This window comes from Elaeis guineensis, chromosome 10 (assembly GCF_000442705.2).
Source record: "Elaeis guineensis isolate ETL-2024a chromosome 10, EG11, whole genome shotgun sequence".
NCBI lineage: Eukaryota > Viridiplantae > Streptophyta > Magnoliopsida > Arecales > Arecaceae > Elaeis > Elaeis guineensis.
Genome location: NC_026002.2, coordinates 28785949 through 28811672, shown reverse-complemented (window position 1 = coordinate 28811672; position 25724 = coordinate 28785949). Strand labels below are relative to the sequence as shown.

The following is a 25724-nucleotide window of genomic DNA, read 5'->3' as shown; positions in this document are numbered from 1 at the left end:
TTGGTTGTAGAATATCGGGTGAAAACCCAGGGACCCTCCGACGGTCAGTCGGGCGCGTTGCGGGAGTCGGATATCGGGCTCCACAGTTCGGTCAGTCGGAAACAGAAAAGGTTTGCCCGATTGACATATATTCGATCGGACGGTGTCGGCAATCGTCGGTCGGTGCGGTCGGTAGAGTCGGGCACCGATCAGATGGGCCCGATGGTGAGTCGGTGTGAGAGAGATCGGTCGGTATATCCCAACAGGAACCAAATAAAAATAAGAAAAGGATGATTATTACAAGCCAAATTTACTTGTCCTTTTATAGCAATAACTCATACAGTTTAAGGACAGCAAGCTCTTTGGCCAATCCTAAACTCTTCTACTGTAGCCTCATGCATTATAATGATTTTCTAGACAATTTCTAACCTAATTGCCTCTTGTCAACATTGGGCATTATAAGAAAGGTGGATAACTCCAGATCAACATTAAGAAAAATAAATAAATGAATAAAATGCCACCTCCATTTTCATATGGAGAAACTGCTCGATGCACTCTTTATCTTTCATGATTTATCTTCTTGCCTTCTTCTTTTTGGCCAATTCTCTCCTTGCAGTCTCCTAAAGCAACATATATTAAATAAATTTATAATTTGTTGAGACGTTCTTAAAATTAGAGGTGAGGGCCGAAAGCTTCAACTCGAGTCTCTTCACCTCCTCGACCAATGTCTCGACTTCAGCCTTGGAGGAAAAATTTTAGGAGAGAAGAATTTGTGAGAGATCGCTGGTGGACTGAAAGTAGAAGCAGATGGGAGAGTGATGGGTGCAAAACTACTTGCAAACGGGATAAATGGGCTTCTTCAGCTTTGGGCAATATTCCAATCATTGTTGGATGCTTAATTTTTTAAATAAAGGAGAGAAATTAAAGAAAATCTATGGAAAGGAGGAGCGACGGAAAAAAGCTCATAAAGGATGGCTGCAAATGGGGATGGCTTGGACTTCTTTGATAATGGGGTTAAGATCACAGCGAATGGTGTAGATAAGCTCAGAGAAGATGATGAAAAGATGAAAAAAAAAGAGATGCCGCTGGAAGTCTGACTGTATTCCAATCTTAATTGTTAATTAAGACAATAAGATGTCATGTCAACTGTACTTAATAATTTTTTGCCACGTCTATTTATTTAATGGGCTATATAAATAATGTTGAGCTCCATCTATCTATTTTTCTGATTTGGATCGATGTTATCACTTGATTGATCAAATTGACAAATATGAAATTTAGATCACTTGATTGCTAATACCTTTAAATTTCATTGTATGTGTGTATATATATATATATATATATATATATATATATATTTTTTTTTTTTTTTTTTTTTTTTTTTTGGTATGTGCGCGCATATGCAATTCTCAAGATTTAAACTCTGGACCTCCTAGAAGGGCAAGCCCTTAGAGATGAGGTGCCTACGGTTGTTGGCAAAGATTGTTCGTTGATTCTTCTCTTTCATCTTACAATTCATCAAGATTCAAAGCTCAATTTATACCACTCTGCTGCAAATCACTCCCTCGATATCCTCTAGAAGCAGCAGTCAGAGCTTGGCTATGATATCTGTTGGGTGGATATCTGGTTAGGACACTACCTCCGAAGATCTTTTCAGTACCACGCGATGCAGCAGGAAGAAAGAAGAAACAAAATGAAACAATCAAAATACGTGGATCAGCCACAAAAAGACTCGCCTCCACGGGGCATGCAAACTTCACTATGAAAAAGAAATTTTACAAGAGGAGATCACACCCTCAACCCTCGTACCCTCAATTTCTCTCTCACCTGAAGTTCTCCTCACAAAAGCTCTCTCTTGGAAGACCCCTTGAACCCCTGAAGTGCCTGGCGTCCGCTGTCCAGGAGCCTCCTGCTCCTTCTCTCTCAGCTCTTCGCACCTCTCTCTTCCTCTTCTCGGGTTCCGCATGGTGTCCTCAGCAAAAATCGAATCATCACTCCACTATTTCATCGATCAGCCCTATTTAAAGGGCTTAAACATGATTAGAGAGGGATTAGGAGTCCTAAACAAAGCCAAATAACCCTCTGGACCGTCGGATCAAGATCGGGAGCCACCCACACCGTCCGATCGCGCTCTGGTCCATAGAATAGTGCCGTGAACCGCATGAAACACGTGGGAAATGCCCACACGGTCCACAGGCCCAATCGTGGACCGCCCGGTCCACGGTGGACCAGGGTAAAGGGCCCAGGCAGGGCACCTGGGCCTGGGCCGACCCGCGCGCGGGGGCCCGCACACGGGCTGGGCCGCGAGCTCGCTTGGGCCGTGCGCCCACCTGGGCTGCGAGCTTGGGTCGCATGTCCCGCGCGTTGGCCTCGCCTGGGCCACGCGCCGCCACCTGCGGCCGCGCCACCGCCGTTCCGCTGGCCCGCCATCGGTGGTCCTCCACCTTCTCGGATCTCGTGCCGACTTCAAAAGCTCGTATCTCCTCCATCCGAGCTCCGTTTGGGGTGATCTTGATCTCGTGGGACTCCATTTTTCACTGTGAACCTCACTGTGGGCTCAATATGGGTTGAATCTCGAGGTGTCAAATCCTAACAATCTCCACCTCGACTTGATATTCGGCCTCCTCCAAACTCTGAGAGCTTCTGAATCTCCTCGCCCCCATGTCCTAGGGCAATCGCCTGCTGATCATGGATGGGCAAACATGAGAGTCGAGCCAGACTGCTCGATCCCATCTCTGTCGTATGTTGTGCTCCTCTTGACCTAAGACCTACTCAGGGCATCGTCCTACGGTAATAGGAATCTCACCTTGCAACGTCGCCTCTCGTTCTCCCAAGTCTTCTGTCTCGTGCCCGATCCACCTCCTAAAGCTCCACCTCGCTTTAGACTCCACCTAGCTCCCGAAGCTCCACCTCGCATTGGGCTTCCCGCCAGGTAATAATGTCCTCTGCTCCCCTTCTTCCCCTCCAACATAATCCTATCGCTGCGTAGCACCCTCAAGATTCCTCTACCAACTACCGTCCTGTAGCCTCTCGAATCCAGTCTGCTAAGTGAGATAAGATTCCGTCTGAAATCAAGTATGTATCGGACCTCCCCCAATCTCCTCACTGCACCGTCATGTGTCCTCCAGTTGACCGTCTCAATGCCTTTGATCGCACAGCTCAATTCATCCGGTAGATATACAGTGCCCTCACTATTCTCTAAGGAGTCAAACTGCTCCTCTCTGCAACATACATGATAGGGACATGTAGAATCTAATATCCACTGCTAGAAAGAAGTAGATACCTCGTCAGATATCTCAAAGATATCTCTATCTGAATTGCTGCCGGCCGTCACTACAGCAGCCACCGTCCGATTTTTGAGTTGAGAGCAATCTCTAGCTAGATGCCCCAACTCCTCACACCGGTAACATCTGGTTTTGCTCAAGTCCCTCCTGCACTTGGACCGCCCTCGTTGCGATCTCCTGTCGCTCCGTCTACCGCCTCCTACTCCTCTAGAAGCCACCAAAGCTGAGCTACTGCCACCTGAGCTTGAAGCTGGGTTCTCTCTCCTGAGAATCTCGTTCTGGAGTATCGCCGTGGTGACCTCGTCCATCTTGATAGTGCTTTTCCCCACTATAAGAGCAGTCACCAAGGACTCGTACGAAGGGGAAAGCAACGCCAGCAAAACCAACGCCCTGGTCTTCTCTTTAACATTCTCGCCAACGCTGAGGAGGTTGCTGAGGATCTTGTGGAAGTGGCTGAGATGCTTCTGCACGCTCTGTCCCTCAGCCATCCGCAGTTGGTAGAACTGCCTCCAGAGGAAAAGAGTGTTGGTGAGAGACTTTGCCATGTACAACTCCTCGAGCTTTGACCACAGCACCGTCGGGGAAGTCTTGCTCAGCACATAGATCACCACCTCATCCGTCAGGTACATGCGGATGGTACTCACCACCTGCATCTGTAGTCGTTTCCAATCCCGCACCTCCATGGTGGTTGGCTTCTCATCGCACAAGAGAGCATCGATCAATCCCTGTTAGATGAGCACGTCCTTCACCCTTGCCTGCCACAAGGAGAAATTGCTCTTACCATCGAGCTTGTTGATCTCCATCTTGATTGTTCCTATTTTCTCCATCTTCAGTCTTGCTCACCACCGCTGCAATCTACGTCCTTGTACTGCCTTGCTCTGATACCACTTGGTGGGTGGATGTCTGGCCAGGACACCACCTCTCAAGATTTTTTCAGTACTATGCGATATAGCAGGAAGAAAGAAGAAACAAAACGAAACAATCAAAATACGTGAATCAGCCACGAAAGGGCTCGCCTCCATGGGACATGCAAACTTCACTATAAAAAAGAAATTTTACAAGAGATCACACCCTCAACCCTCGTACACCCAATTTCTCTCTCACCTGAAGTTCTCCTCATAAAAGCTCTCTCTCTTGGAAGACCCCTTGAACCCCTGAAGTGCCTGGCGTCCGCTGTCCAGGAGTCTCCTGCTCCTTCTCTCTCAGCTCTTCGCGCCTCTCTCTTCCTCTTCTCGGGTTCCGTGCGGCGTCCTCAGCAAAAACCGAATCACCACTCTACTATTTCACCGATCAGCCCTATTTAAAGGGCTTAAACCTGATTAGAGAGAAATTAGGAGTCCTAAACAAAGCCAAATAATCCTCTGAACTGTCGGATCAAGACTGGGAGCCACCCACGTCATCCGATAGCACTCCGGTCCATGAAATACTATCGTGGATCGCGTGAAATGCGTGGGAAACGCCCACGCGGTCCACAAGCCCAGCCGTGGACCGCCCGATCCACGGTGGATCGGGGTAAAGGGCCCAGGCAGGGCGCTTGGGCCTGGGCTGCACCCGCGCGCGGGCCCGCGCACGGGCTGGGCTGCGCGCCCACCTGGGCCGCGTGCCTGGGTTGCGCATCCCGCGCGCTGGCCCCGCCTGCGGCCGCGCCGCCGCCGTTTCGCCGGCCGCCGGCGGTCCTCCGCCGCCTTGGATCTTGTGCAGATTTCAAAAGCTCGTATCTCCTCCATCCGAGTTCCGTTTGGGGTGATCTCGATCTCGTTGGACTTCATTTTTCGCCGCGAACCTCGCTGTGGGCTCAATGTATGCTGAATCTCGAAGCGTCAAATCCTAACAATATTTTTGAATGAAATACCAACAAAAGAGTATAATTAAAGAAAGAAAAGAGGAAGAAGAAGAGAGGACAGCAAGTCCAAGATACTTATTAGACTAAGAGGCCCCGCCATCGCTTCGCTGTCTGAGATCTATTCCTATCCTCCTCCACCTTCGCCGGCAACGGCAAGCATCGCTTTGAAGCTATGGTGGAGATGAAGGAAGAAGGAAAGCTCCACACATGGGAAAGAAGGGGGATGGAGGGAAGGCAAGCTATAAACACATAAGTGTTCGCTTGTCTGGTTTTAAATTGTGTTACGAGACTTCAGACATGCAAAAGCGAAGGGCTTCCAACGGTTGAAGTGCTTGGAAAGCGCATACATTTTTCGTGAGTGTATCTACGTAAGATTTCATGTCAGTAGCGTATGATACCGCCAAAAACGCGTGTAGCTCTGCTATCCCGACAATGAGGTTCCAACCAAGGGACATGGGGACCCACACGGATGTTTAACAAACTTAAACACGTGCCAGGAAAAATGTGGCTCATGACACGGGTCTAAAATTCCCCGTGCGTTCCGTCGAGAGTGGACCTCATAAAAAAATAGCAGCAGCTATTTCCCAACGATTCGTAGTAATGGTTGGGAACTAGTCCTGGTAATTAACAGATTTGATAGGCATCTAATCCCTACCGACAAATCTCCTTCAAGAATAACATGGGCCATCTTTAGATACTTCATCATATATCAGTATTTTTTATTGAATATTTGTTTTTTATTCTCCTATGGCTTCTCTTCATATTGTGAGAAATGTGTTCTTGCAGCTATTTATTGATTTGTTCTAGGCATCATGCTCTGGGATTATGTATGTGGGTGAACAGTATTATATTCCCCCTCCATTGCGCAGTGCTAATTTATTAAGCTAATTTTTTGGTCCTAATATGAAGTGTTTGGTCTTATGTCGAATATTGAGCTTTTAATTGTTGGAAAAAGGATTCGTTGTTGGACAAATGGTCCCTAGCTAGAAGTTTAACTTAACCATTCTTCAAGCTATGTACTGTTAATACTACAGCATAAATCCAGCTTTAGCATTCACAATAGGTTCTCAATATGTATTTTGATCAGACGTATGGTTATGGCAATCACGGGCATTCATAAATGAGTCATAGCTAACATCCAATTCACATGCCTGAGATTATACATACTGAATCATAAAAACCAAGATTCAACTAAACCATCATATTCTCCTCATCATGACCCTCCAAACAGCCACAACCATAACGATCGCAAGTCTCAAAAAGGACACTCCAGCATTCTAGTTCTACCACATTGCTATGACACCTCCTGTGACCATCCAGGAAGCTACTGGGCGCTACATCAAATCGCTTTTTTTCTTGCCTCTGCAATTCTGGAGCTCAATCTCAAGCCTTCAATTCATCTGGAGAGGTTTATCAATTACTTTTCTCCCACCTGTATAAATTGGAGGGTGGTGCCAAAAAAAGTAGCTGCATTCCTACCGGCCTGCATTACCAAATAGGAGAAAGGTTTGAGTGAGCAAATTAGAAGGGCGACAACCAACAAAGCTTTGACCTATTTCATGGATGGAGCAACCAAAGCAGCACTGGCTTGCGTTTGCAACCATCCACAAAATCTGAAGTGGAGCTCTTCTTCTGCAATGACAGAGACAGACAAGATTGAGAAATATAGATTCCATGTTAATCTTGCTTGATTTCCCCCCATCTACCTCTTTCGCTATCTCTCTTGATCATGATACTAGGCTTTCCAGGGTTATTTCCCCCTAACTCTCTTTCCCTAAAAAAGCCTTTGAGCCCTTATTTTAAGTGGAGGAGAAGACAAGCATGGGCAACTCACACTGGGACTGTGTTATGGGATTCTACGATAAATCTTTCTGGTCCATGGTTAAATATTTTGTTACCTGATTCTCACGGATGTATTTACACTTGACTGGTTTAATTTATTTAATTTACCAAAAAAAAAAAAAAGGACAAGCATGCGGAACCCAACAAATATGGTTTCCTTGGGACCAAAATAGAGAGCGCTTCCTTAAGGTGTGGATTGGGGCCATTTAGAAATTTCTGAAGTTTTAAAACCTCATGCAATGGTCACATAAGCCGTTTACTGAAACCCAGTCCATGCCCGGTTGACGAAGATGGACGGCAGCACCTCTTTGGATCAAAGCAGTAACTTCGTGGGTGTCCTAGACTTCTTAAAGCAGAGGAGCTAAGTGCCAATCATGAAAACTAGAGGCAGGCATACCATATTTTTCCCTGGAACTTTATATCAACTTGACCTAAATCTAGTCCATTGATATTCCTATAAACTTAAGTCTAATGCATGCAATGCAAGTGAAGGGCACTTTCAGGTGGCTACAATCCCTCAACCTTTATAATTTAATAAATATACTAGATTTTTTTGACAGCCTCCCTTCTCCACCTCAAATTAAGAATAAACCTGAAAAAGGCATAATGAGAGACGATACAGTAAAATGGTGACAGATGACCGCAAAACATGAGCCTTGTAATCTACAAGCATACTTTCAACTATTGTAATGGTAACAACGATGGTCTAAGCCCAAAATCAACAAAACAAATACTATATATCAACTTACTAGAACCATACATCAGCTAGGTAACAGGGTAGAAGGAAGAACCTCCCTAACCACAATTGCAACCATATATCAACTCACTAGAACTCTGTCAGCTCAAAATTACCGTAAGCACTCTATTAAAACAGACAATCCATTGATTCAAACATTTTATAAGTTCGCAATGATATTATCAGTCATCAATGTCCTCCGGTCCATGCACCTTGAAAACTAGACATCATGGCTGACACCTTCCCCCACAGGCAATTAGCCCCGGACAACTCCGAAGCAAGCAGGTTGACAGCCTCACCCCTAAAACCAAGCTCATATTTCAGACATCTCTCATATCACGGCACAAATTCTCACAATCATTTCAAACGTCACACCAAAGATATCCAGCCAGAATATAGAGTTTATGCGCACAGACCATGGTTAAACATGCTTGAATCATATGACTGATGGATAACATTAACATATGCAGTAGGTCAGGTACTCGAGTCAATAGAATGCACAGCTTAGTCCATTAAATCTTGAGCAAAAGCTTAGGTCATTAAATCAAGAAGACAGGTCTAAAACTTTATGGAGAATAGAAAAGGTACTTGACCAAACTCTGTTCGAGAAGGTTTCCATGTATGCACAGCTATGCCCGCTAAAGGTAGAATCAAGAAACCCTCCGAAGCTAGGTACTAATGATATAATACATTCTATGCTATCCTTTCTGCAGTAATAAGTCAGTTTAAATATAAATCCCCGAATAACCCTCTTTTGGCATCTGGCCAGTGTGTCATGACAACAACAATGCAGCTGCTCAGGGACCATCTTTGGGCTCATGATCGTCATTGGCTGCTGCTGCTGCTGCGGCCGTCACCCTGAACGAAGGGTACTCCTCACAAGGAATCACCAAGTATTGTGGACAACACAAGCTCCTGCACAAACTTGCTCCTTCGAGTTCTCTCCTCCTGATCTTTCTTGGATAGAGATGGCACAACACTGGCAGTAAGACGACCAGAGGTTAGGCAAATAAATTGAAAATATCTTTGACAAGCACATTGGGTAACAAGAAGCATGAAAGAAAGATCCTTTTTTGCCAGAGTCTAAGCATGTGATAATTTAACAGTACGTAATCGATGTTTGAATGTTTCCTAAACTCTCACTCTGCACTATAATGCAAAGCAACAGTTCCCATTTTCCAAGTGCTCAGCAGATTGAAAGGTCAAAATGCTAAATACACATTAAAGGATATCTAGACCTTTGGAAAAATCTTAGATGCTCAACACTGGGTGATGCATCTCTCGCTGGTTTCTTTTGGCAACAGGAAGAAGGTTTTATTCTTTTACCCCTTCTAATAATGCATTGTGCATGGAGCACAAGAAGGGGAGGGGGCAAGATTAGATGGATAGGCATGTTTGGCTAGCAAATAAGAGGTAGCACTCCGATACTCATAAACTCAACCCTCAGAAAGATTGTATTTGGTCCCAGGTCTCATTGGTTCACACTTTAGGCATTTCATTACATCTGCACATTCTGGTCGAGAACGCTCCTTGTCAAGGTTAAAGGCCAAGCGCTCGTTCTCCCTCAAACCCAATCAGCGATTTTGTGATACAAAAATAAGTCATCTATATTTAATGATTATACACTTGGCTTAGAGAATTTGGTAGAAATCAAATGCCTATGATTCCATCTTGATAGGGTTACTGGGTTAAAATTGAATAATCACATAAGTAGCTTTAACTGAAATATGAAAGAATGAGGACAGAGTAGCACAGCAGGCAGACTAGAGAAAATTACAAAGAGCAAAGCCATTTAATATAATCAAATGCCTACGATTCCATCTCCACTTTCGTTTGCAGCCTAGGGCAATTGAGCACCCAACCCCCCCCCCCCACCCAACCCCCACCAAAAAAAAAAAAAAAACAAAAAAACAGAGGAAAAAAACCCTCTTCTCTCCTCTCAATCTGGTTCTCATTCTCGAAGGTGATCAATGGTAGCCAGCACCACTCATGGAATTGATCAAGCTGAGTTTCATCTATCTATCTGTTTTAAAGGCTTGCCTCTATTTCTCCCTCTCTACCTCATTTTCTTTTCTTTTTTCTGATGTTGTTAGACCGCATAAGGAATGGGTTTAGTCCAACTTGTTAAAACAGGGATTTTCGGTCAGTCTTCTTTTCCTTTCTTCTCTTTACCTTTGCAGTCAGAGCTTAGGATGCTCTAATGAACATCCATGGTTGTGACACAGCGGTATTTGTTTTGGAGAGATTCAAAGACTTTGGGACCCCAAAAATATTTACCACCATCAAAGTTAGCAGACTTGGAACTCGAAGAAGATACATGATTAAACTTAAACTATGATGATTGGATCACAATACATAACTTGGAGTGCAGTGGAAAGATCTGATAAATGATTCCATGGCATACGTAGTTGGAAGATTATAAGTTTAAATAGCATAAGGTTAGACATAACATTTGTTGTAAGCAAGATTCGTGGATTTGGTACCGGAGCTCGTGTCGGCCAGCTGACGGTATGGGTCAGTACAGGTCCATATCGTATTGGGCCGGCGCGAACCAAAACAAAGAAAGGAAGGGAACCAGGAGGAGGCAAAGAGAGAGAGAAAGAGAAATAGAGAGAGAAGAAGGAAGAAAGAAAAGGAGGGAGGGGAAGGCGTTGAATGGGCCGTTGGATGACCTCCATCTGGCTGCCGTGGCCGTCGGATAGCGCATTCCACGTGCGCGGTGCCGCAGGTATGAAACAGGAGCGACGTCCTTATTTCACGAAATTTTTTTTAAAAATTCAGAATTTAAGTAAAGCCGACAAACCACTTGCCGGTTTCACTGTTTTTGCTTTTTTTCAAAAAAAAACAAAAAAATGAAGCCTGCAATCCGATTATCGACTTTACTATTTTTAATTTTTTTTTTAAATCTCTTAAACAGTGAAGCCGGTAAATAGTTTGCCAGCTTCACTATTCATCTCCATTTTTAAAAAAGGGCCGACGCATGAATGGGCTGTCGCCCCTGTTCCGCAATCGCGACTCCATCCGCAGGGTTTTCGCCGTCCGCTAGCCACAGCAGCCGTTCGAAAACATTCGACAGCCCCTCCACCATCCCATCCTCCCTCCAATGAGTCACTCCCCCCTCTCTCTCTCGTTTAACAGTCCTATCGGGTGAACCGAGCCGTCGAGGCTTTCGAGCCCCTCCAACGGCCGCAGTGGGCCACCGCCAGTCTCCGACGGCATCCTCATCTCTCTCCCTCTCCTCCTCTCTCTCTTCCTCTCTTTCCCTCTCTTTCTCCCTCGACGCTGGCGTGTGCCGCTTTCCAAACTGGAACCATCCCGGTTCCTCGCCGATCCGGTTCAACACGCCCCGAATCATCCGATTCGAGATAGTTCTGAAAACCTTGGTTGTAAGATAGAGTAACCAGTTTATGCACCTCATATCAGCAATCATTAGTTCTCATACTTGAAAGGAGCTCAAACAAGGTAAATCATCTTAACGATCCATTGATAAGACATGATCAACCTCTCCAAGAGGACCCCATAAAATTTTGTCTAGGAAGCCAGAATCCAGATAGAGTGCATAGAATCAATACGAAGGATGGCTCAAATAAATCTCAAAAATTATACAGCTGAAGACACAAATGTAAGAGATATGTTTTGTGATCAGTAGCCTGATGAAGAAGCACCATGATAATTAGGCAGCAAATACATTACAAGCAGCCCTGTGCTTCATGGGTGTCCATAAGCAAATGAAATCTTTTAGATTGCCTTAGATCCAATATTTTGGCCAATTTAGTTGTGATTGTAATGCGCAATTATGCATGAATAGCCCCACTAGAACGGCACTTTGTGTTCTTTCTTGCTTTTCCCCCACCATTTTTCTGCCCCCGCCTTTTTTTTTTTGGTGGTTTGGGTTGGGACGGGGGTGTGGAGGGAGGGTCATCCACTTAAAGCAGAGGCCTCAATGCATCATCTTTTGTTTTCTTTCTTCAATGCATCTATATCCCTGCTTCTCCTCCTTGAATATTTTCCTCCTTTACTTGTTATATCTTCCTTCCTATTTCATGTTTGTTTCATCTATCAAAGCCTTTTGACCTCAGTACAAATTTTAAGACCTCTAGGCATCTTTGATCACATCGAGATTGGTGGACAAGATCTTCAGTATGACTAAAGTTCTGTGCACAATATTAGATTTCCATTACAATTAAAAGAGATGTATCATGCATACATGAATCTGTGCATGCACAGGCACAGAAAAAGCACTAGGTAATTAGATCCAATTAAGCCAAAAAAGCTCCCTAATTGGATTAAAAAATTACAACCAAACCAAAAAAAAAAAAAAAAAAAACATTTACAAACCAAAAGAATATTTTCCACATTCAGTTAATAAAAGAATAATCAACACAAGAAAACCAAAAAACTAACTAAGGGACTTCTCATTCAGAAGAATGTCTGACTAAGTCATATTAAACTCATTCAAAAGAATACAAACCATAGCATTAGATAGCATTAGATAATAACAACACCTCCACTAATAACAAGAGTCACCAGAATTGACTACACTAGAATGAGAGATATCAATTTATTTAACACAAGTTACAATCTAAATCATCTCTCTAACTCATCTATTGATAATTTTGGCATGCATTACTAGAGACGAAGTTAAAAATGTAACTTAACTAGACTCTAAAGCCATCTGGAAATAAGTCTATTTCTCCCCATATAAATCCAATTTATAGTGATGAACACCCTATGCCATGTCCCCATACAAGCAAATGATTCATCAGGAAACAGTAGAAAGTAATTCCAAATCATTTTTCTCGCCATCTTGCAAAAACAACTTTTTCAGAGTAATCAAGTGGAAGTCAGTGAATCTTGAAAGATTACCACCACCTTATTGGAACTACAATGGAAATTATCATACAATTAATGAAAAAGATAATATAATTGAGAGATTTTCATACCTTTCTACTGCTTTCTCATCTGAAGTTTTGTTAATCACAGCTCGTTCATTCAAGGATTCAGGCTTTACATCTTTTGATGAATCAGCCACAGGAAAGTTAAAAATGAAGGATGACAGCAATGGATCAGGTGCAGTATTGGAGGGAGCAACTGTATACGAAGACCCCCCAAAAAGAGATTGTAGATTCCCTTCTCGCAGATCCTTTCTCCACAAAGAAAGTGTAGAATGGGAACCTGATGAACTTTTACGGAATCTCCTCCTACGCTGCATGTGAATTATTATTAAGGAATTCAAAGCCTACTGCTCAATATCAAACATGATATTTGCACAAAATGAACAAAATAGGGTTTGGCGTACCATAAACAACTACAGTGCATATAGAGACAAAAATCTAAGAAGGAAAACATATTCATTGCTACGCATAAAATATATGATATAAACAAAAAGAAGACAGGATATCTTAAAGAAATTTGGGTGATGCATTGTTATGTGTCCAACCATGTCCATCCCAACCCTAACTGCACAAACAGGACATACCTGCATGAAGAAACAGAAGCCAGTTCTAAGCAACAATAAGCTTGAATGCAAATATGTAGACTTTAAAACATAAACAGGCAATGATACTGCAAGTGGTTATTTCCGGACCAATGATAAACAAAAAAATAGGAAAGAAGTTAAAAAAAGATTTTCTCGCAATTCCCCAAAGAAAATAAAGAAAGCGGAACAGACAAAACAAGCTAAAAATGTCATATTGACATCAAACATGCAATCACTTTAAACCAAAACAACCTTTAAAAAACCACTAGATCATACTAAAAAAGTTCCACAATTTTACTTGCATTTCTAGCATGTAAGATAAATTAAAATTTGATGTGATTCCATACCTGAAAATTTACACACCAAAATGCCCATGTAATAAATCAAGCATCTATGACCTTTCATGCGCAACCACTAATATCTGATTTGATGCATATTGAAGAAGGTGATAATTATGTTTTTTTTTTTTTTTTTTTGCTCAAGCCATAGAATAAGATCAAATGGAATTTCACTTGCTTAAACTAATAGAACTGTGCCTTTTTTCACATAGTAAACAACATACAGAGTTAAGATATCCAATGCTCGACAAATAATTCCAGGTTGTCCAGATTTACTTCTGAGCACCTAAATCAACTCAAAAATGCATACCAGGAGCAGAAAAAAAATCATCAAATAATTTTGGCAACACCAACAAATACTTTACTGCATTGGTATTGAAAACTGGCATGAAACACATGCTACATGCATCCAAAAGCACTGTGTTCTATAAATCATCAGTCAAAATAGAGATGGATTCTTGTTTTCTCCATCTTATTTACTTCCTATTATATCCCTTCATCACAGCCATCCACGCTTTTCATGTGCATGGCACATGATAAACAACAGATGCCTAATGGGTGTTTTATATATTAGTAAGATCTAAAAGCAAAAAGGCAAAACAGAAAAAATAGCATTTCAGTGACCAAAGCAAAGGGAACTTAGTTTTTCTTGATCCAAGAAAAATCATGTATTAGTCTTTTACCCAACCACGGTTCACTAAATGCCAACACTCTTTAATTTATAGCAGCAATCTACAAGATCTAATTAATAACATTCCAATTTCTAGTCTAAGTTGTCCCACCTTGCTCATCCAGCAAGCTCTAAAAGCACAATGGACATCCTAGACCATTACTAACAACATACCAACAATGCCTGCTTGTCTATACAACTCCAAGCCAATTGTCAAAGATGTGGAAAAAGATGACAGGATCTACCATACATGCATATTAAATTTCGAACTAAGCAAGCAAACAAAATCCACGTTTACATGATGTTATACAAGACTAGACTTGAATTCATATTTTACATTAGAACGTAGGCAAAAAGGGAAAAAAAAAAATCTGAATCTCATTAATTCTAGAGTAAGAAGACCAAAATCATTATATGCCAGTATCATAATGAAGGGGAACATCAGAATCTACTCGTACTGACAACATAAAGAATTGCTTTCACTGAACAGTGAATTGCACTTCAGCATACAATGTACTCACATGAGAAATCCTAAATAATCAATTTATCACGTATGAGTGACAACTAAAAATATTAAAACCATTTAGAACTAACCAATAAGCTATGTGACAAATTTTAGCATCACTGAGTAATGAGTGAAGAAAAGCACCAAAAATCCAACTATTAAATAAATGCAAACAAGAGATTCAGAATCAGATAAGGGGGCAAAACCTTTAAAAAGAAAAAGGATCTGTGGAGTGTATACCCTCCTAAATATACGAAATTCACAATTGTTATTTGCATGGTACCCTTATAAATTTGTGTGTTGGTATTTCTGTTATTTTAATTTTAAACTGTTCATTTCTCAAAAGCATTACATAGCATGGGTACATATGCAAGAAAGAAAGAAAGAGAGAGTATATATGCAAAACAAGTATTTTATGAGGATATACAATGCAAATAGCAACTTTGCGAGGATATTTATATAATTTGGCATATTTAGGAGGGTATACCCTAAGAAAACCCAAAAAACTGAACGCTTACTAAATACCAGCTTCAGACACTTAAAAATCCACTTTTTCCTTAAACTTAACGTTCATCCGATCAAGAAGATGTTTCATAATCCAACTTTTCCCAGAAAAAACCCCAGAAAGTTCCCAAGTTTTATCAAATATTTACACTAAAATCCCCCAACAACCCTCTTTTTCGCTTCATACATGAAAACACAAGCAGTTCTGGTGCATCTTGAATTCTCAAAAGGGTCAGAAACGAGACGATACCCCATTTTTCGCCTCAACCGGGTGCTCATCGTCGATATGGCAGAACAACCCCACGATATCAAAATCCTCCGAGCAGAACGGACACGGAAACTCTGCTCTGGAATCCTCATCCCCTCCATCGATCTCCTCATACCCACGGTACAAATCTACAAACCAAAACACCCAATCAAACCCCACTCTGAAAAAAAAAAAAAAAAAAAGGAACTCCGAACCCAGACAATCGACAACCAGATACTCAATACTCACCGAATCGGGATTGGAGGACGGACTGATGGCGCTTCGAGGCGGTGAAGAAACGGCTCCAGCAATCAGCCTCCATGGCTTCCTCCTCCCTCCGGTGTCGCCCCAATTCAAGCTTCTAGTCCCCTGGAGAGCGAGTAAAAGCCCTGGAGACCAAGCAAGACAGCACCGATCCCTCGTACCCTCGTATAAAATTCCCGAGGGCAATATATAAGAGAGAGAGAGAGAGAGTTGCGATTCCCTTCGGTGAAAAAGGGGCGAAAGAGCTCGGCAATTGCTTCCTGGGAAAGGCAAGGAGAGAAGAAGACGAGAGAGAGAGAGAGAGGCCACCGACCAGAAGGATGGAGCATTTAGAAATAGAATAATCAGTCCCGGACGTTCTCCGAAGGAGGGGAATGCTACCAGATGCGTACACGTGGCGAGATCCGGAATCGTGGTGAGGAATGCTCGCGGATGTTCAATGGATAGCTGATCCAAAGGGTGTGATTCAGTTGGGTCGGAGCCGAGCGGGAAACGGGCAGTTAAGATAGTACGCATAAATTTTATGGTTGTGTTTTTATGCGGGGATCGAGATCGGAACGAGATGCATCTACTGAGCGGTTTAGATCAAATCGGACGGTAGAGTTTACTTTTGCATAGATATTATCCACGATAGCCGGTTTGCAGGGCAGTTTATCTATGCTTAGATACGAACCCGAAAAGGAAGCGCAAGGAACGTCCGGGAAACGATAGAGTGTTGTTTTCTTTGGTCCGCAGAGGGTTCCCATGTACGTGTTTTCTCCAAAGATTCATTGTTGCGTGGATGTATGTTTGTGACCTTACATTTGTGCATTTATTCAAGGATATTAGCTCATAGGGTAATCCGTCCTCAGCTGCTTTCGTAGCTCAGTTGGTTAGAGCACCCGTTTAGTAAGCGGGAGGTCTTGAGTTCGACTCTCAACGAAAGCATCACCTTGTTCCTTCTTTTCTTTTGGTTCCATGTAATGTAAATCTGATTTAATTTTGGACAGAGTAATGCAAAAAACTTTCGTGTTATGTTTTTGGTATCTATCACTTAATTTATGTATCTATCACTTAATTTATTTAGAAACCATCATACAAGGGGGGGATACAGACTTTTCCTAATTAATAAATCCTTTTCCTCCGATAGAGCTTTTCTTCACAATTTTTATATCCTTGACGTTTAACCCAAGCATGTAAAATTCGTATGTAGGTAGATATTCTATTTTAACCTGGTTTGCTGCTTCCCATTCATTGTGACTGCTAATTGTTGATTAAGCCATACTTGATTGATGAATTCGTGTTGAATTTTTAGCGAAGGAAAAGAAATCCTTGGTGGACTAGATTCATTATTATCTCTATTTTTGAGAAAATTATTTTCATACCCCATACTTAATTTCTTCTAATAAAATGGATATAAATAGGGGAAAAGGTGGTTGTGTGTGTGAGAGAGAGAGAGAGAGTAGATTCCGTAGATTTTGGGTCAAATTTCTATTTCTTGTAGATATAATATCGAGGGCCCCTGCCTCTGCCATTGTGTTCAGGTTTCTTGTTTTTTTTTTTTTTTGGTAGAATTCAGGTTACTTGTTTCAGTCAGTTGCCCAAGTGGTGACTTGGAAATGCTTCCAGGCACTGCTGTTCTAGTTGTCTGAGATTCTATACGGAGAGAGAGAGAGAGAGAGAGGTAGATTCCATATATTTTGGGTCAAATTTCTATTTCTTGTAGATATAATGTTCAAGGGCCCTGCTTCTGCCATTCTGTTTAGGTTGCTTGTAACAATTCGCCCTGTCAAGTTTATTTGAACTTAAAGGGCATTGCCCCACCTCTCTCTCTCTCTCTCTCTCTCTCACAGACGCACAATGTCCAATGGATTAACCTTCTATGTATGCACTGCCCCACCTCTCTCTTTCTTATCTCCAACCATGGCTGAAGGGTTTTCTTTCTAGCTTTGTTCTAACCAAGAAAATACATATACATACATGTATGTATGTATGTATTTATAGGAACATGTGAACCTGTTGGACAAATCTAACAGAGGGCTTGACTTTGATATGGAAGTGATGGATACAATTTGAAAGTCATGCAAGATCTTATGTGGGTATTCATTTCTATATGACTTCTTAGAGCTAGAAGGCTCCATGTGGATGTTCCTGTCTGTCCCTTCTATGAGTGACCTTAACATAAAGCCATATTCACACAGCAAGAACAGTAAGGACGGTAGACTGGATACAAACCAATTCAATGTCTCTGTCCGAATCGTCCATCTACAAATGTGCAAATTGAAGACTTCATAATCATAAACTGAGCTTTCAATTTTATAACATTCACCAATGGTCGGTTAATTACCAAGAATCTAAAATATGAAATAACAAGATCTTACTAGGAATAATACTTGATCCACATAGATTATATACAAAATTAATATTCTAGTTATGGTCAATAAATAAACTCCCCCAAAGAGAAAGCCAATAAGAGTCGTATCAACAGTACTAAAATTTCCATGATAATAAAGCTAATTTCTCAATTTTTAGGGGTCATTGTGGCATGTAAGTGTAGAACTATTTAACAAGTGATGTTGTAAAGCATTACTCATTTTTTAAGACTTTTTTGTAGTATATTCCACAAATCGTGCTTACAGATATTTGTGCTTTGTGTTTTTCGGTACATCAATATTTGTGCTCTCTAGAGGACATAAAGCAGTGGTTGTAATTCAAAAATGCCAGTAGAATTTGCCTCTAGGTTCAGACAAGTTTTCTTATCCTCCAATGTGCATCTCCTATGCAGATTACTTTTAAGCATTTGGGCTGGGTTATCCATCAAACTTCTCAGAGCTATAGAGCTTTGCCAAAAATCTCATATATAACAGTAAAGCAAGGCTGTAAAGAAGCATAGTACAATAATGGGCTACTACATTAAAAGAGCCGTTAATGTGCAAAAAAATGTTGGAGTTTAAGAAACGTAACAGCTCTTTACTGTGAGATCTTTGAACCGGATCACAGGGAAAAAATTGTTTCTAAGAATCATCAATGTATGAATTTGAGAACTTGAATAAAGGAGCTAAAGAGCTTCTTGAACGGCAACTCCCACTAATTAAGTCATGGATACTGTTTTTTCTTGTAATTAGGATATTTTTGGAGTATAATGGATTGCTTCTTCACCATGGTTGCAACTAATCCTCATTTCAAACTAAGAACCTGTACGATAGGTTCATCCAAAGGCCACTACTTCACATCAAAATAGCCTACTAACCACCTAGCATTTTACGTGCAAGAGCTGGAAGTGGACTTGTTCACTCAGGCAAAGGCCCATCTAGATCCAATTTTATGGTGCAAGAGACATTCAAATATTCTTGTATGTGCATGAGCCTTTAATTATCCTGGTCTTAATAAGTACCAAAAATGAGTCCTCACCATCATCCTGTCCCAATAAGGAATAGGATTATGCCAATTTGCACATCAAACAGGCACAATCAAACTGCACATTGTCAAGCATGAGCAGTGCATCAGTGTTGTAGATAATTCGGTCGAGCAATATAAAAATTTATCACGACAACATGTAGCCCTATACCATAGAGTTTCACTCCAAGCAAAGAGCTCACAAATGAGCATCATGAGAAATGTGACCAAGTCAGATGTGACAAAGTTGCTTCTTAAATTAGACCTTGATTAGGAGTGGTGATGCAACATATGAAGTGCACTTTAAAGCATTGACAAAACTCTTGAACTCGTAGCTCGTGAAATGGTACTGATGATTTCTTTCTCTGTGAAATATAGTTTCAAGACCTCTATTAAGTCTTTGGTGTGGTGATCACAAAACACCATCAAAGCAATATCTGAAATTTTTCCGATTATGTCTTTAGTTGGTCAAACCAACATGCTAACTTTGCATACTCTTTACTAAGTTTGCTGACCGACAAGCAATAGAATTTGTTTCATAGTGAACATGAGAAACCTTGACTGGCAGGTATTACCATACTAGTTAGGAACTGGTAGTTGGTGGTACTTTGTACTTATATCTTAGTAGCTTCCATTCCATCATTCTTCAAAACTCAATCTAATCTTGGGTAATGGAGGAAAGTTGGCTAGTTTTTACAATGTATTATGCGGTATAGTTCCCAAAAATAGGAACTTTAATTAGTTAGTTGTTTATTTGGTTTCAAATTTTCTCTAAGTGACATGTATTTTAACTTGTAAAGGCCGCACAGAAGATTTTGAACCGATATCGCATCTTTAGACATTAACAATTCTAATAATCCAAGTTGATAATTCTCTTTCTAAAAAATATTTTGCCATTAAAGATAAGTAAGCATGAACCATCTTTTTTTATCTTTTTTTATGTAGTTTTTTTTTTTTAGGTCTTGGATCCATCCAACCAAGCCCAGTCCCTCGTAGGCAAGATTCAAAATTCTAGAAAATCAGAACATTTTATGAATTGTTGGAACTCTTCTACAACTTCTTCTGTTATGCAAGACATACATGCAACATAAACCCTAGCCCTCATGATTGCCCTTTATTGCCCGCGTCTAAATTTAAAATTTCAATAAATGTAGTTACCGTTGCCAGCATTCCACAGCCGTTGGATTCCCATCCGATGGACCGTCCGGACTAGTCGACCGTTGGGTTTCGAACTCCTCGTCGCTGCCCTTTTCGCTGCCAGGAGGTCAAATCCGACCGTTAGGAGATGACAATTTGAATCCCATCTTCTCCCTAACGGTTCCAAACTTTCAAAAGCTTCTCAGGATCTCTAACCTCTCTCCTCTCATCCTTGAGGCTTTCTTGGCATCTGGGTCCCCATCCATTTGTTCAAATATCTCGTTTCGTCTGTTCTTCCGATTGTCCAAAAACTTCCTTGGATTCTAGCCTTCCCTTATATTCTTTTCCCCATCTAGAATTTGTGTTATCTTGCTTGATTCCTGAGGAACGCACCGAAGGAAGAGGGAGGAGGACAGAGGTTGCCAAAAGAAATGGCTCGGAGGGCTTCATCTCCCGCTTCGCCGGTGACCATAATGGTCTCTTCTGGAGGAAAGGGAGCAGGGGATGGGGCTGTCAGGAGGAGCATGGGCTTGACAAGTCCAGTCCCACGCCATTCCCTCTCCAACAACCCAAATTCTCCAGCGGCCGCAAGGCCGACCAGCCAGGTATCGAGCGGCGGTGGTGCGAGGTACTTTTCCACATCCAAGGATGAGATCGAAGAGGTGAGCTCTGAATTCGTCCGGTACACGGTCCACATACCCCCAACACCCGACCACCCTGTGGCCCCGCCATCGGAGTCTCAACCTCAAAGGAGTTATATCTCTGGCACCATCTTTACCGGTGGGTTCAATTGCGTGACCCGCGGTCATGTCATGGAGTGCTCAGCCGATAGCCCCCCGACGGCGAAGTCTGAAGGAATGCTGTGCAAGATGAAGGGCTGCGACGGTGCCGCATTTCTACATGGCTCAAAGTTGCCGTGTGAGTGTGGCTTTGTGATCTGCAAGGACTGCTATTTGGAGTGCATTGGGAGTGGAGGGCAGTGTCCAGGGTGCAAGGAGACCTACAGAAGTTTGAGCGATGAGGACTCGGGGTCAGAGGCCGAGGAGCAAGCCCTACCGCTGACATCGATGGTGGATTTCAGAGGGGGAAGAAGGCTTTCGATGATAAAATCAACCAAAGCCCCAAATCAGCCAGCTGATTTTGACCATAACCGCTGGCTTTTTGAGACAAAAGGGACATATGGGTATGGGAATGCTGTCTGGCCCAAGGATGGGCATGGTGGTGGAGCAGGATTCAAGGGGTTCGAAGAGCCACCCAACTTTGGAGTAAGAAGTCGGAGGCCATTGACGAGGAAGGTTGGGGTATCTCAAGCAATTCTCAGCCCATACAGGTAAAAACCTTAGTTTTAAAGCAGATTTTGTGATTAAAATTAGCTGTTACTTTTGAACTGTTCTGCTTTAAATAAATGGAATAGGAATTGTTAGTTGAATTGAATATTTCGTCTTTCTTGAATGCATTATTTCATGTCATATGTGGGTTATTCTAATTAGGCAGTGGAAATCATTCTTTCGTAAGAAACTGTTGTAATGTGTTCCTATATTTGATGGACAGCATCAACTTGGTGAAAATTTGAAGGATTAACTATAACCTGATACCTAATATAACCTAATTTGTCTGATTAAATTGAGTTGCTCTGTAACTCAACCCAGATGCAACAGCTGGTGTTTGAGAATATACAGCATCAACTTAAAGAGAATAAAAGGAGGTGATAATGGGGCTTATATTTTTATATTCCACGTAACCTTGCTGTAGATTAACCTGGGAGACACTCGTTGTCGGTCAAATTTCTGAGAACCCGGATCTATTAATAATCCTGTTGAATCTTTATACTTTGCTACGGTGTATTTGGGCTTAATGATGAGCTCTGTCATGATTTAGTGCCTTGCTATGAGGATTTTCGGGAGCAAAGACCACTCATCGTTTCTTGCTTTCATCAGAAAGCCATTCTTTAATCCTATATATATTTTTGGGAAGGAAACATTGTAAGCTTATTATAAATAAGCTGATTCCTATTTCTTCGGTCATAATATAATAGAATTTTCCACTGTATTCAAGTGTCCGAAAAGTTTGCTCTTTTATCCTACTACGTTCTACTTGTTACTTCTTTGGATCCTCCAGTACATTCTCAAAAGAAATTGCCGTGGTTTTCTATTCTTATCCTCTTTCAAAATTATATGCATTTATCATATGTATGCTGTTAGTTTGGAGTGCCATACAAACTTCAAGTATCCATTTAGTTGTTAATTTCTTATACATTCTCTTGCAATGCAAACAAGAAGAAAGATATCTTTGATACCATCTGAAATGTTGTTGTTTTGAAAAATGAGCTAACCTTTTTAGAACTTTCAACTTTCTCAGGTTGCTGATGATTATTCGCCTTATCGCCCTTGGCTTCTTTCTCGCTTGGAGGGTTCGACATCCTAACCATGAAGCAATGTGGCTCTGGGGAATGTCCGTAGCCTGCGAGCTTTGGTTTGCATTCTCATGGCTTCTTGACCAATTCCCCAAGCTCAGCCCTGTTAACAGAGCAACAGACCTCTCCGTTCTGAAAGAGCGCTTTGAATCGCCGAGCGTTCGGAACCCCAAAGGTCGATCTGATCTACCAGGTATTGATGTATTTGTCTCCACTGCAGACCCAGAAAAAGAACCCCCTCTTGTCACTGCGAACACCATCCTCTCCATTCTTGCAGTAGATTACCCTGTTGAGAAGCTAGCTTGCTACCTATCCGATGATGGAGGATCGCTTCTGACCTTCGAGGCTCTAGCTGAGACTGCAAGCTTTGCAAGGATTTGGGTCCCCTTCTGCCGAAAACATGACATAGAGCCAAGAAATCCGGATGCCTATTTCAGTCAGAAGCGCGACCCTCTTAAGAACAAAGTCCGGCTAGATTTTGTTAGAGAGAGGAGGAAGGTTAAAAGAGAGTATGATGAATTCAAGGTGAGGATAAATTCTTTGCCTGAATCCATTAGGAGGAGATCCGATGCATACAATGCCCATGACGAGTTACGGGCTAAGAAGAAGCAGGAGGAAATGGGGAGCAACCTTTCTGAACCTATTAAGGTTGTGAAAGCTACTTGGATGTCTGATGGGTCACATTGGCCTGGGACTTGGTTCTCTCCTGAAACTGATCATTCTAGAGGTGATCATGCTGGTATAATTCAGGTATCCTCTCTCTTCTTGTTACTTTTAATTGAGTAAAATATCATTCTATTGAGTTTTGCATGCATAGAGAAACTGAAAATCAAAGTATTAAGGGATCTTACTTCATGTTATCTTTCACAGGCAATGCTCGCTCCTCCGAACTCGGAACCAGTCATGGGCACCGAGGCAAATGAGCATAATCTCATTGATACTACTGGTGTGGACATCAGACTGCCAATGCTAGTCTACGTCTCTCGCGAGAAACGGCCTGGATATGATCACAACAAAAAGGCTGGTGCTATGAATGCTCTCGTTAGAACCAGTGGTATAATGTCGAATGGCCCCTTCATTCTGAATCTGGACTGTGATCACTACATCCACAATTCCTTGGCTCTCAGAGAAGGGATGTGCTTCATGCTTGATAGAGGTGGTGACAGGATATGTTATGTTCAATTCCCTCAGAGGTTTGAAGGGATTGATCCAAGCGACAGGTATGCAAACCACAACTTGGTGTTTTTTGACGTCACCATGAGGGCCATGGATGGATTGCAGGGTCCGATGTACGTTGGAACTGGCTGTATCTTTCGGAGAACTGCTCTTTATGGATTTAGTCCTCCTCGTGCCACCGAACACCATGGGTGGTTTGGAAGGAAGAAGATTAAGCTTTTTCTAAGGAAACCAACAATGGGGAAGAAGAGCGACCGAGAGAATGAAATCATGCAGCCACCTGTAGGGGATGAAGGGAATGACGAAGGGGACATTGAATCATCACTCCTGCCTAAGAGGTTTGGGAACTCAGCTACTTTAGTAGCTTCCATCCCAGTTGCAGAGTACCAAGGAAGACTACTTCAAGACCTGCCTGGCGTTCGACAAGGCCGCCCTGCAGGTTCTCTTGCCGTCCCTCGAGAGCCATTGGATGCTGCAACTGTTGCTGAGGCAATCAATGTTATATCCTGCTACTATGAAGACAAAACTGAATGGGGTCAGCGAGTAGGGTGGATTTATGGCTCTGTGACTGAAGATGTGGTGACTGGTTATCGGATGCACAACAGAGGTTGGCGGTCGGTCTACTGCGTCACCAAGCGGGATGCCTTCAGAGGGACAGCCCCCATCAATCTGACAGACCGTCTGCACCAAGTCCTCCGGTGGGCTACAGGTTCTGTCGAGATCTTCTTCTCTCGAAACAATGCGCTCTTTGCCACAAGGAGGATGAAGCTCTTGCAGAGGGTGGCCTATTTCAATGTGGGAATGTATCCCTTCACATCGATCTTTCTACTGGTATACTGCATCCTACCAGCTGTTTCTCTCTTCTCAGGCCAATTCATAGTTCAAACTCTAAGCATAACTTTTCTGATATTCCTGCTGGCCATTACTATAACACTCTGCTTGCTTGCATTGCTGGAGATAAAATGGTCTGGGATAACATTGCATGAGTGGTGGAGGAATGAGCAGTTCTGGTTGATTGGAGGGACTAGTGCTCACCCAGCAGCAGTGCTACAAGGGTTGCTGAAGGTTATTGCCGGAGTTGATATTTCTTTTACTCTAACATCAAAGTCTGCAACCGATGACAATGACGAGGTGTATGCGGAGCTCTACGAGGTCAAGTGGAGCTTCCTGATGGTTCCCCCAATCACAATTATGATGATCAACATGATAGCTATCGCAGTAGGGGTGGCAAGGACGATGTACAGTGAATTCCCTCAGTGGAGCAAGCTCCTTGGAGGGGTGTTCTTTAGCTTCTGGGTGCTGTGCCATCTTTACCCATTTGCTAAAGGGTTGATGGGAAGGAGGGGAAAGGTGCCAACAATTGTGTTCATGTGGTCGGGCCTGCTCTCGATCGTCATCTCTTTGCTTTGGGTGTACATTAGCCCTCCTAAAGGAAGTGGGAAGGACTACATGAACTTCCAGTTCCCATGAGGAGAACAGAAGGCAGCAGGAGAATTCATTAAATTGTTCCAAATCCATGAAAGGACCATGTATACTTCATTGCTCAAGTCCCATCCCGAGTAGAAGTTTTACATATATACATGATGATCTAGTTCATGTAATGTTGCTCATACTTCTTTGTGTATCTTGTTAGTTTCTATTAATTTTCTTCTTGGTTTGTTTCAAATGTCTTAAAATTTTTGTTCTTCTATGATGGAATTTTTAAGCATCTTGAAAATGAAAACTATGCAGTGTCCATTTTCCTTGTGTTTGATTAATTCATCTTCTTGAAATTAGTTGGCATGAGTGACAAGTTTGAATAGGCCATGAAAAGAAGATTTCTGGATGCATGAAGTTGCTCAGTTGGATGGTGCCAAGTTGGGACCTCAAATCACACAATTCTGTGAACAGCACCTCTTCTGGTGATTTTGATAATGTGTAGCTCCCGTGTCC

The 25724-nt window shown here is 42.2% G+C and overlaps 2 protein-coding genes and 1 non-coding gene across 5 annotated transcripts; 2 read left to right on the top strand and 1 right to left on the bottom strand.

Annotated features, from left to right (window-relative positions):
- Positions 1 to 6201: 6201 nt before the first annotated feature.
- Positions 6202 to 15999, bottom strand: LOC105052562 (protein DEHYDRATION-INDUCED 19 homolog 2). Of its 3 annotated transcripts, none has more exons than XM_073244034.1 (5): positions 15677 to 15999; positions 15431 to 15576; positions 13086 to 13163; positions 12628 to 12896; positions 6202 to 6589 (listed from the first exon to the last, which is right to left on the bottom strand). In XM_073244034.1, the coding sequence occupies exons 1-5, from the start codon at positions 15747 to 15749 to the stop codon at positions 6520 to 6522; spliced, it is 636 nt and encodes a 211-aa protein (XP_073100135.1). In that variant the 5' UTR covers positions 15750 to 15999; the 3' UTR covers positions 6202 to 6519. The 3 variants fall into 3 exon arrangements, with proteins under 3 accessions (XP_073100135.1, XP_010931706.1, XP_010931708.1); XM_010933404.2 differs by lacking the exon at positions 6202 to 6589 and adding an exon at positions 8204 to 8663 and having other exon boundaries at positions 15677 to 15994; XM_010933406.2 differs by lacking the exons at positions 6202 to 6589; positions 13086 to 13163 and adding an exon at positions 8204 to 8663 and having other exon boundaries at positions 12628 to 12890; positions 15677 to 15995.
- A 545-nt stretch (positions 16000 to 16544) lies between these two features.
- On the top strand, positions 16545 to 16618 carry TRNAT-AGU (transfer RNA threonine (anticodon AGU)). The gene has a single exon. It is a non-coding gene; the product is annotated as a tRNA-Thr (tRNA).
- A 3793-nt stretch (positions 16619 to 20411) lies between these two features.
- Positions 20412 to 25466, top strand: LOC105052561 (cellulose synthase-like protein D5). The gene is made up of 3 exons (XM_010933402.4): positions 20412 to 21533; positions 22562 to 23366; positions 23487 to 25466. Exons 1-3 carry the CDS (start codon positions 20635 to 20637, stop codon positions 25260 to 25262), a joined length of 3480 nt encoding a protein of 1159 aa, XP_010931704.1. The 5' UTR covers positions 20412 to 20634; the 3' UTR covers positions 25263 to 25466.
- The last annotated feature ends 258 nt before the right edge of the window (positions 25467 to 25724 follow it).

Coding starts and splice junctions, on each gene's coding strand:
- LOC105052562 (XM_010933404.2), bottom strand. CDS start 15,749: ATGGAGGCTGATTGCTGGAGCCGTTTCTTCACCGCCTCGAAGCGCCAT. Junction 15,577..15,676: donor CGTCCTCCAATCCCGATTCG/GTGAGTATTGAG, acceptor TTTGGTTTGTAG/ATTTGTACCGTGGGTATGAG. Junction 13,164..15,430: donor CGGTTGAGGCGAAAAATGGG/GTATCGTCTCGT, acceptor TTCTTCATGCAG/GTATGTCCTGTTTGTGCAGT.
- LOC105052561 (XM_010933402.4), top strand. CDS start 20,635: ATGGCTCGGAGGGCTTCATCTCCCGCTTCGCCGGTGACCATAATGGTC. Junction 21,534..22,561: donor GCAATTCTCAGCCCATACAG/GTAAAAACCTTA, acceptor CAACTTTCTCAG/GTTGCTGATGATTATTCGCC. Junction 23,367..23,486: donor ATCATGCTGGTATAATTCAG/GTATCCTCTCTC, acceptor TATCTTTCACAG/GCAATGCTCGCTCCTCCGAA.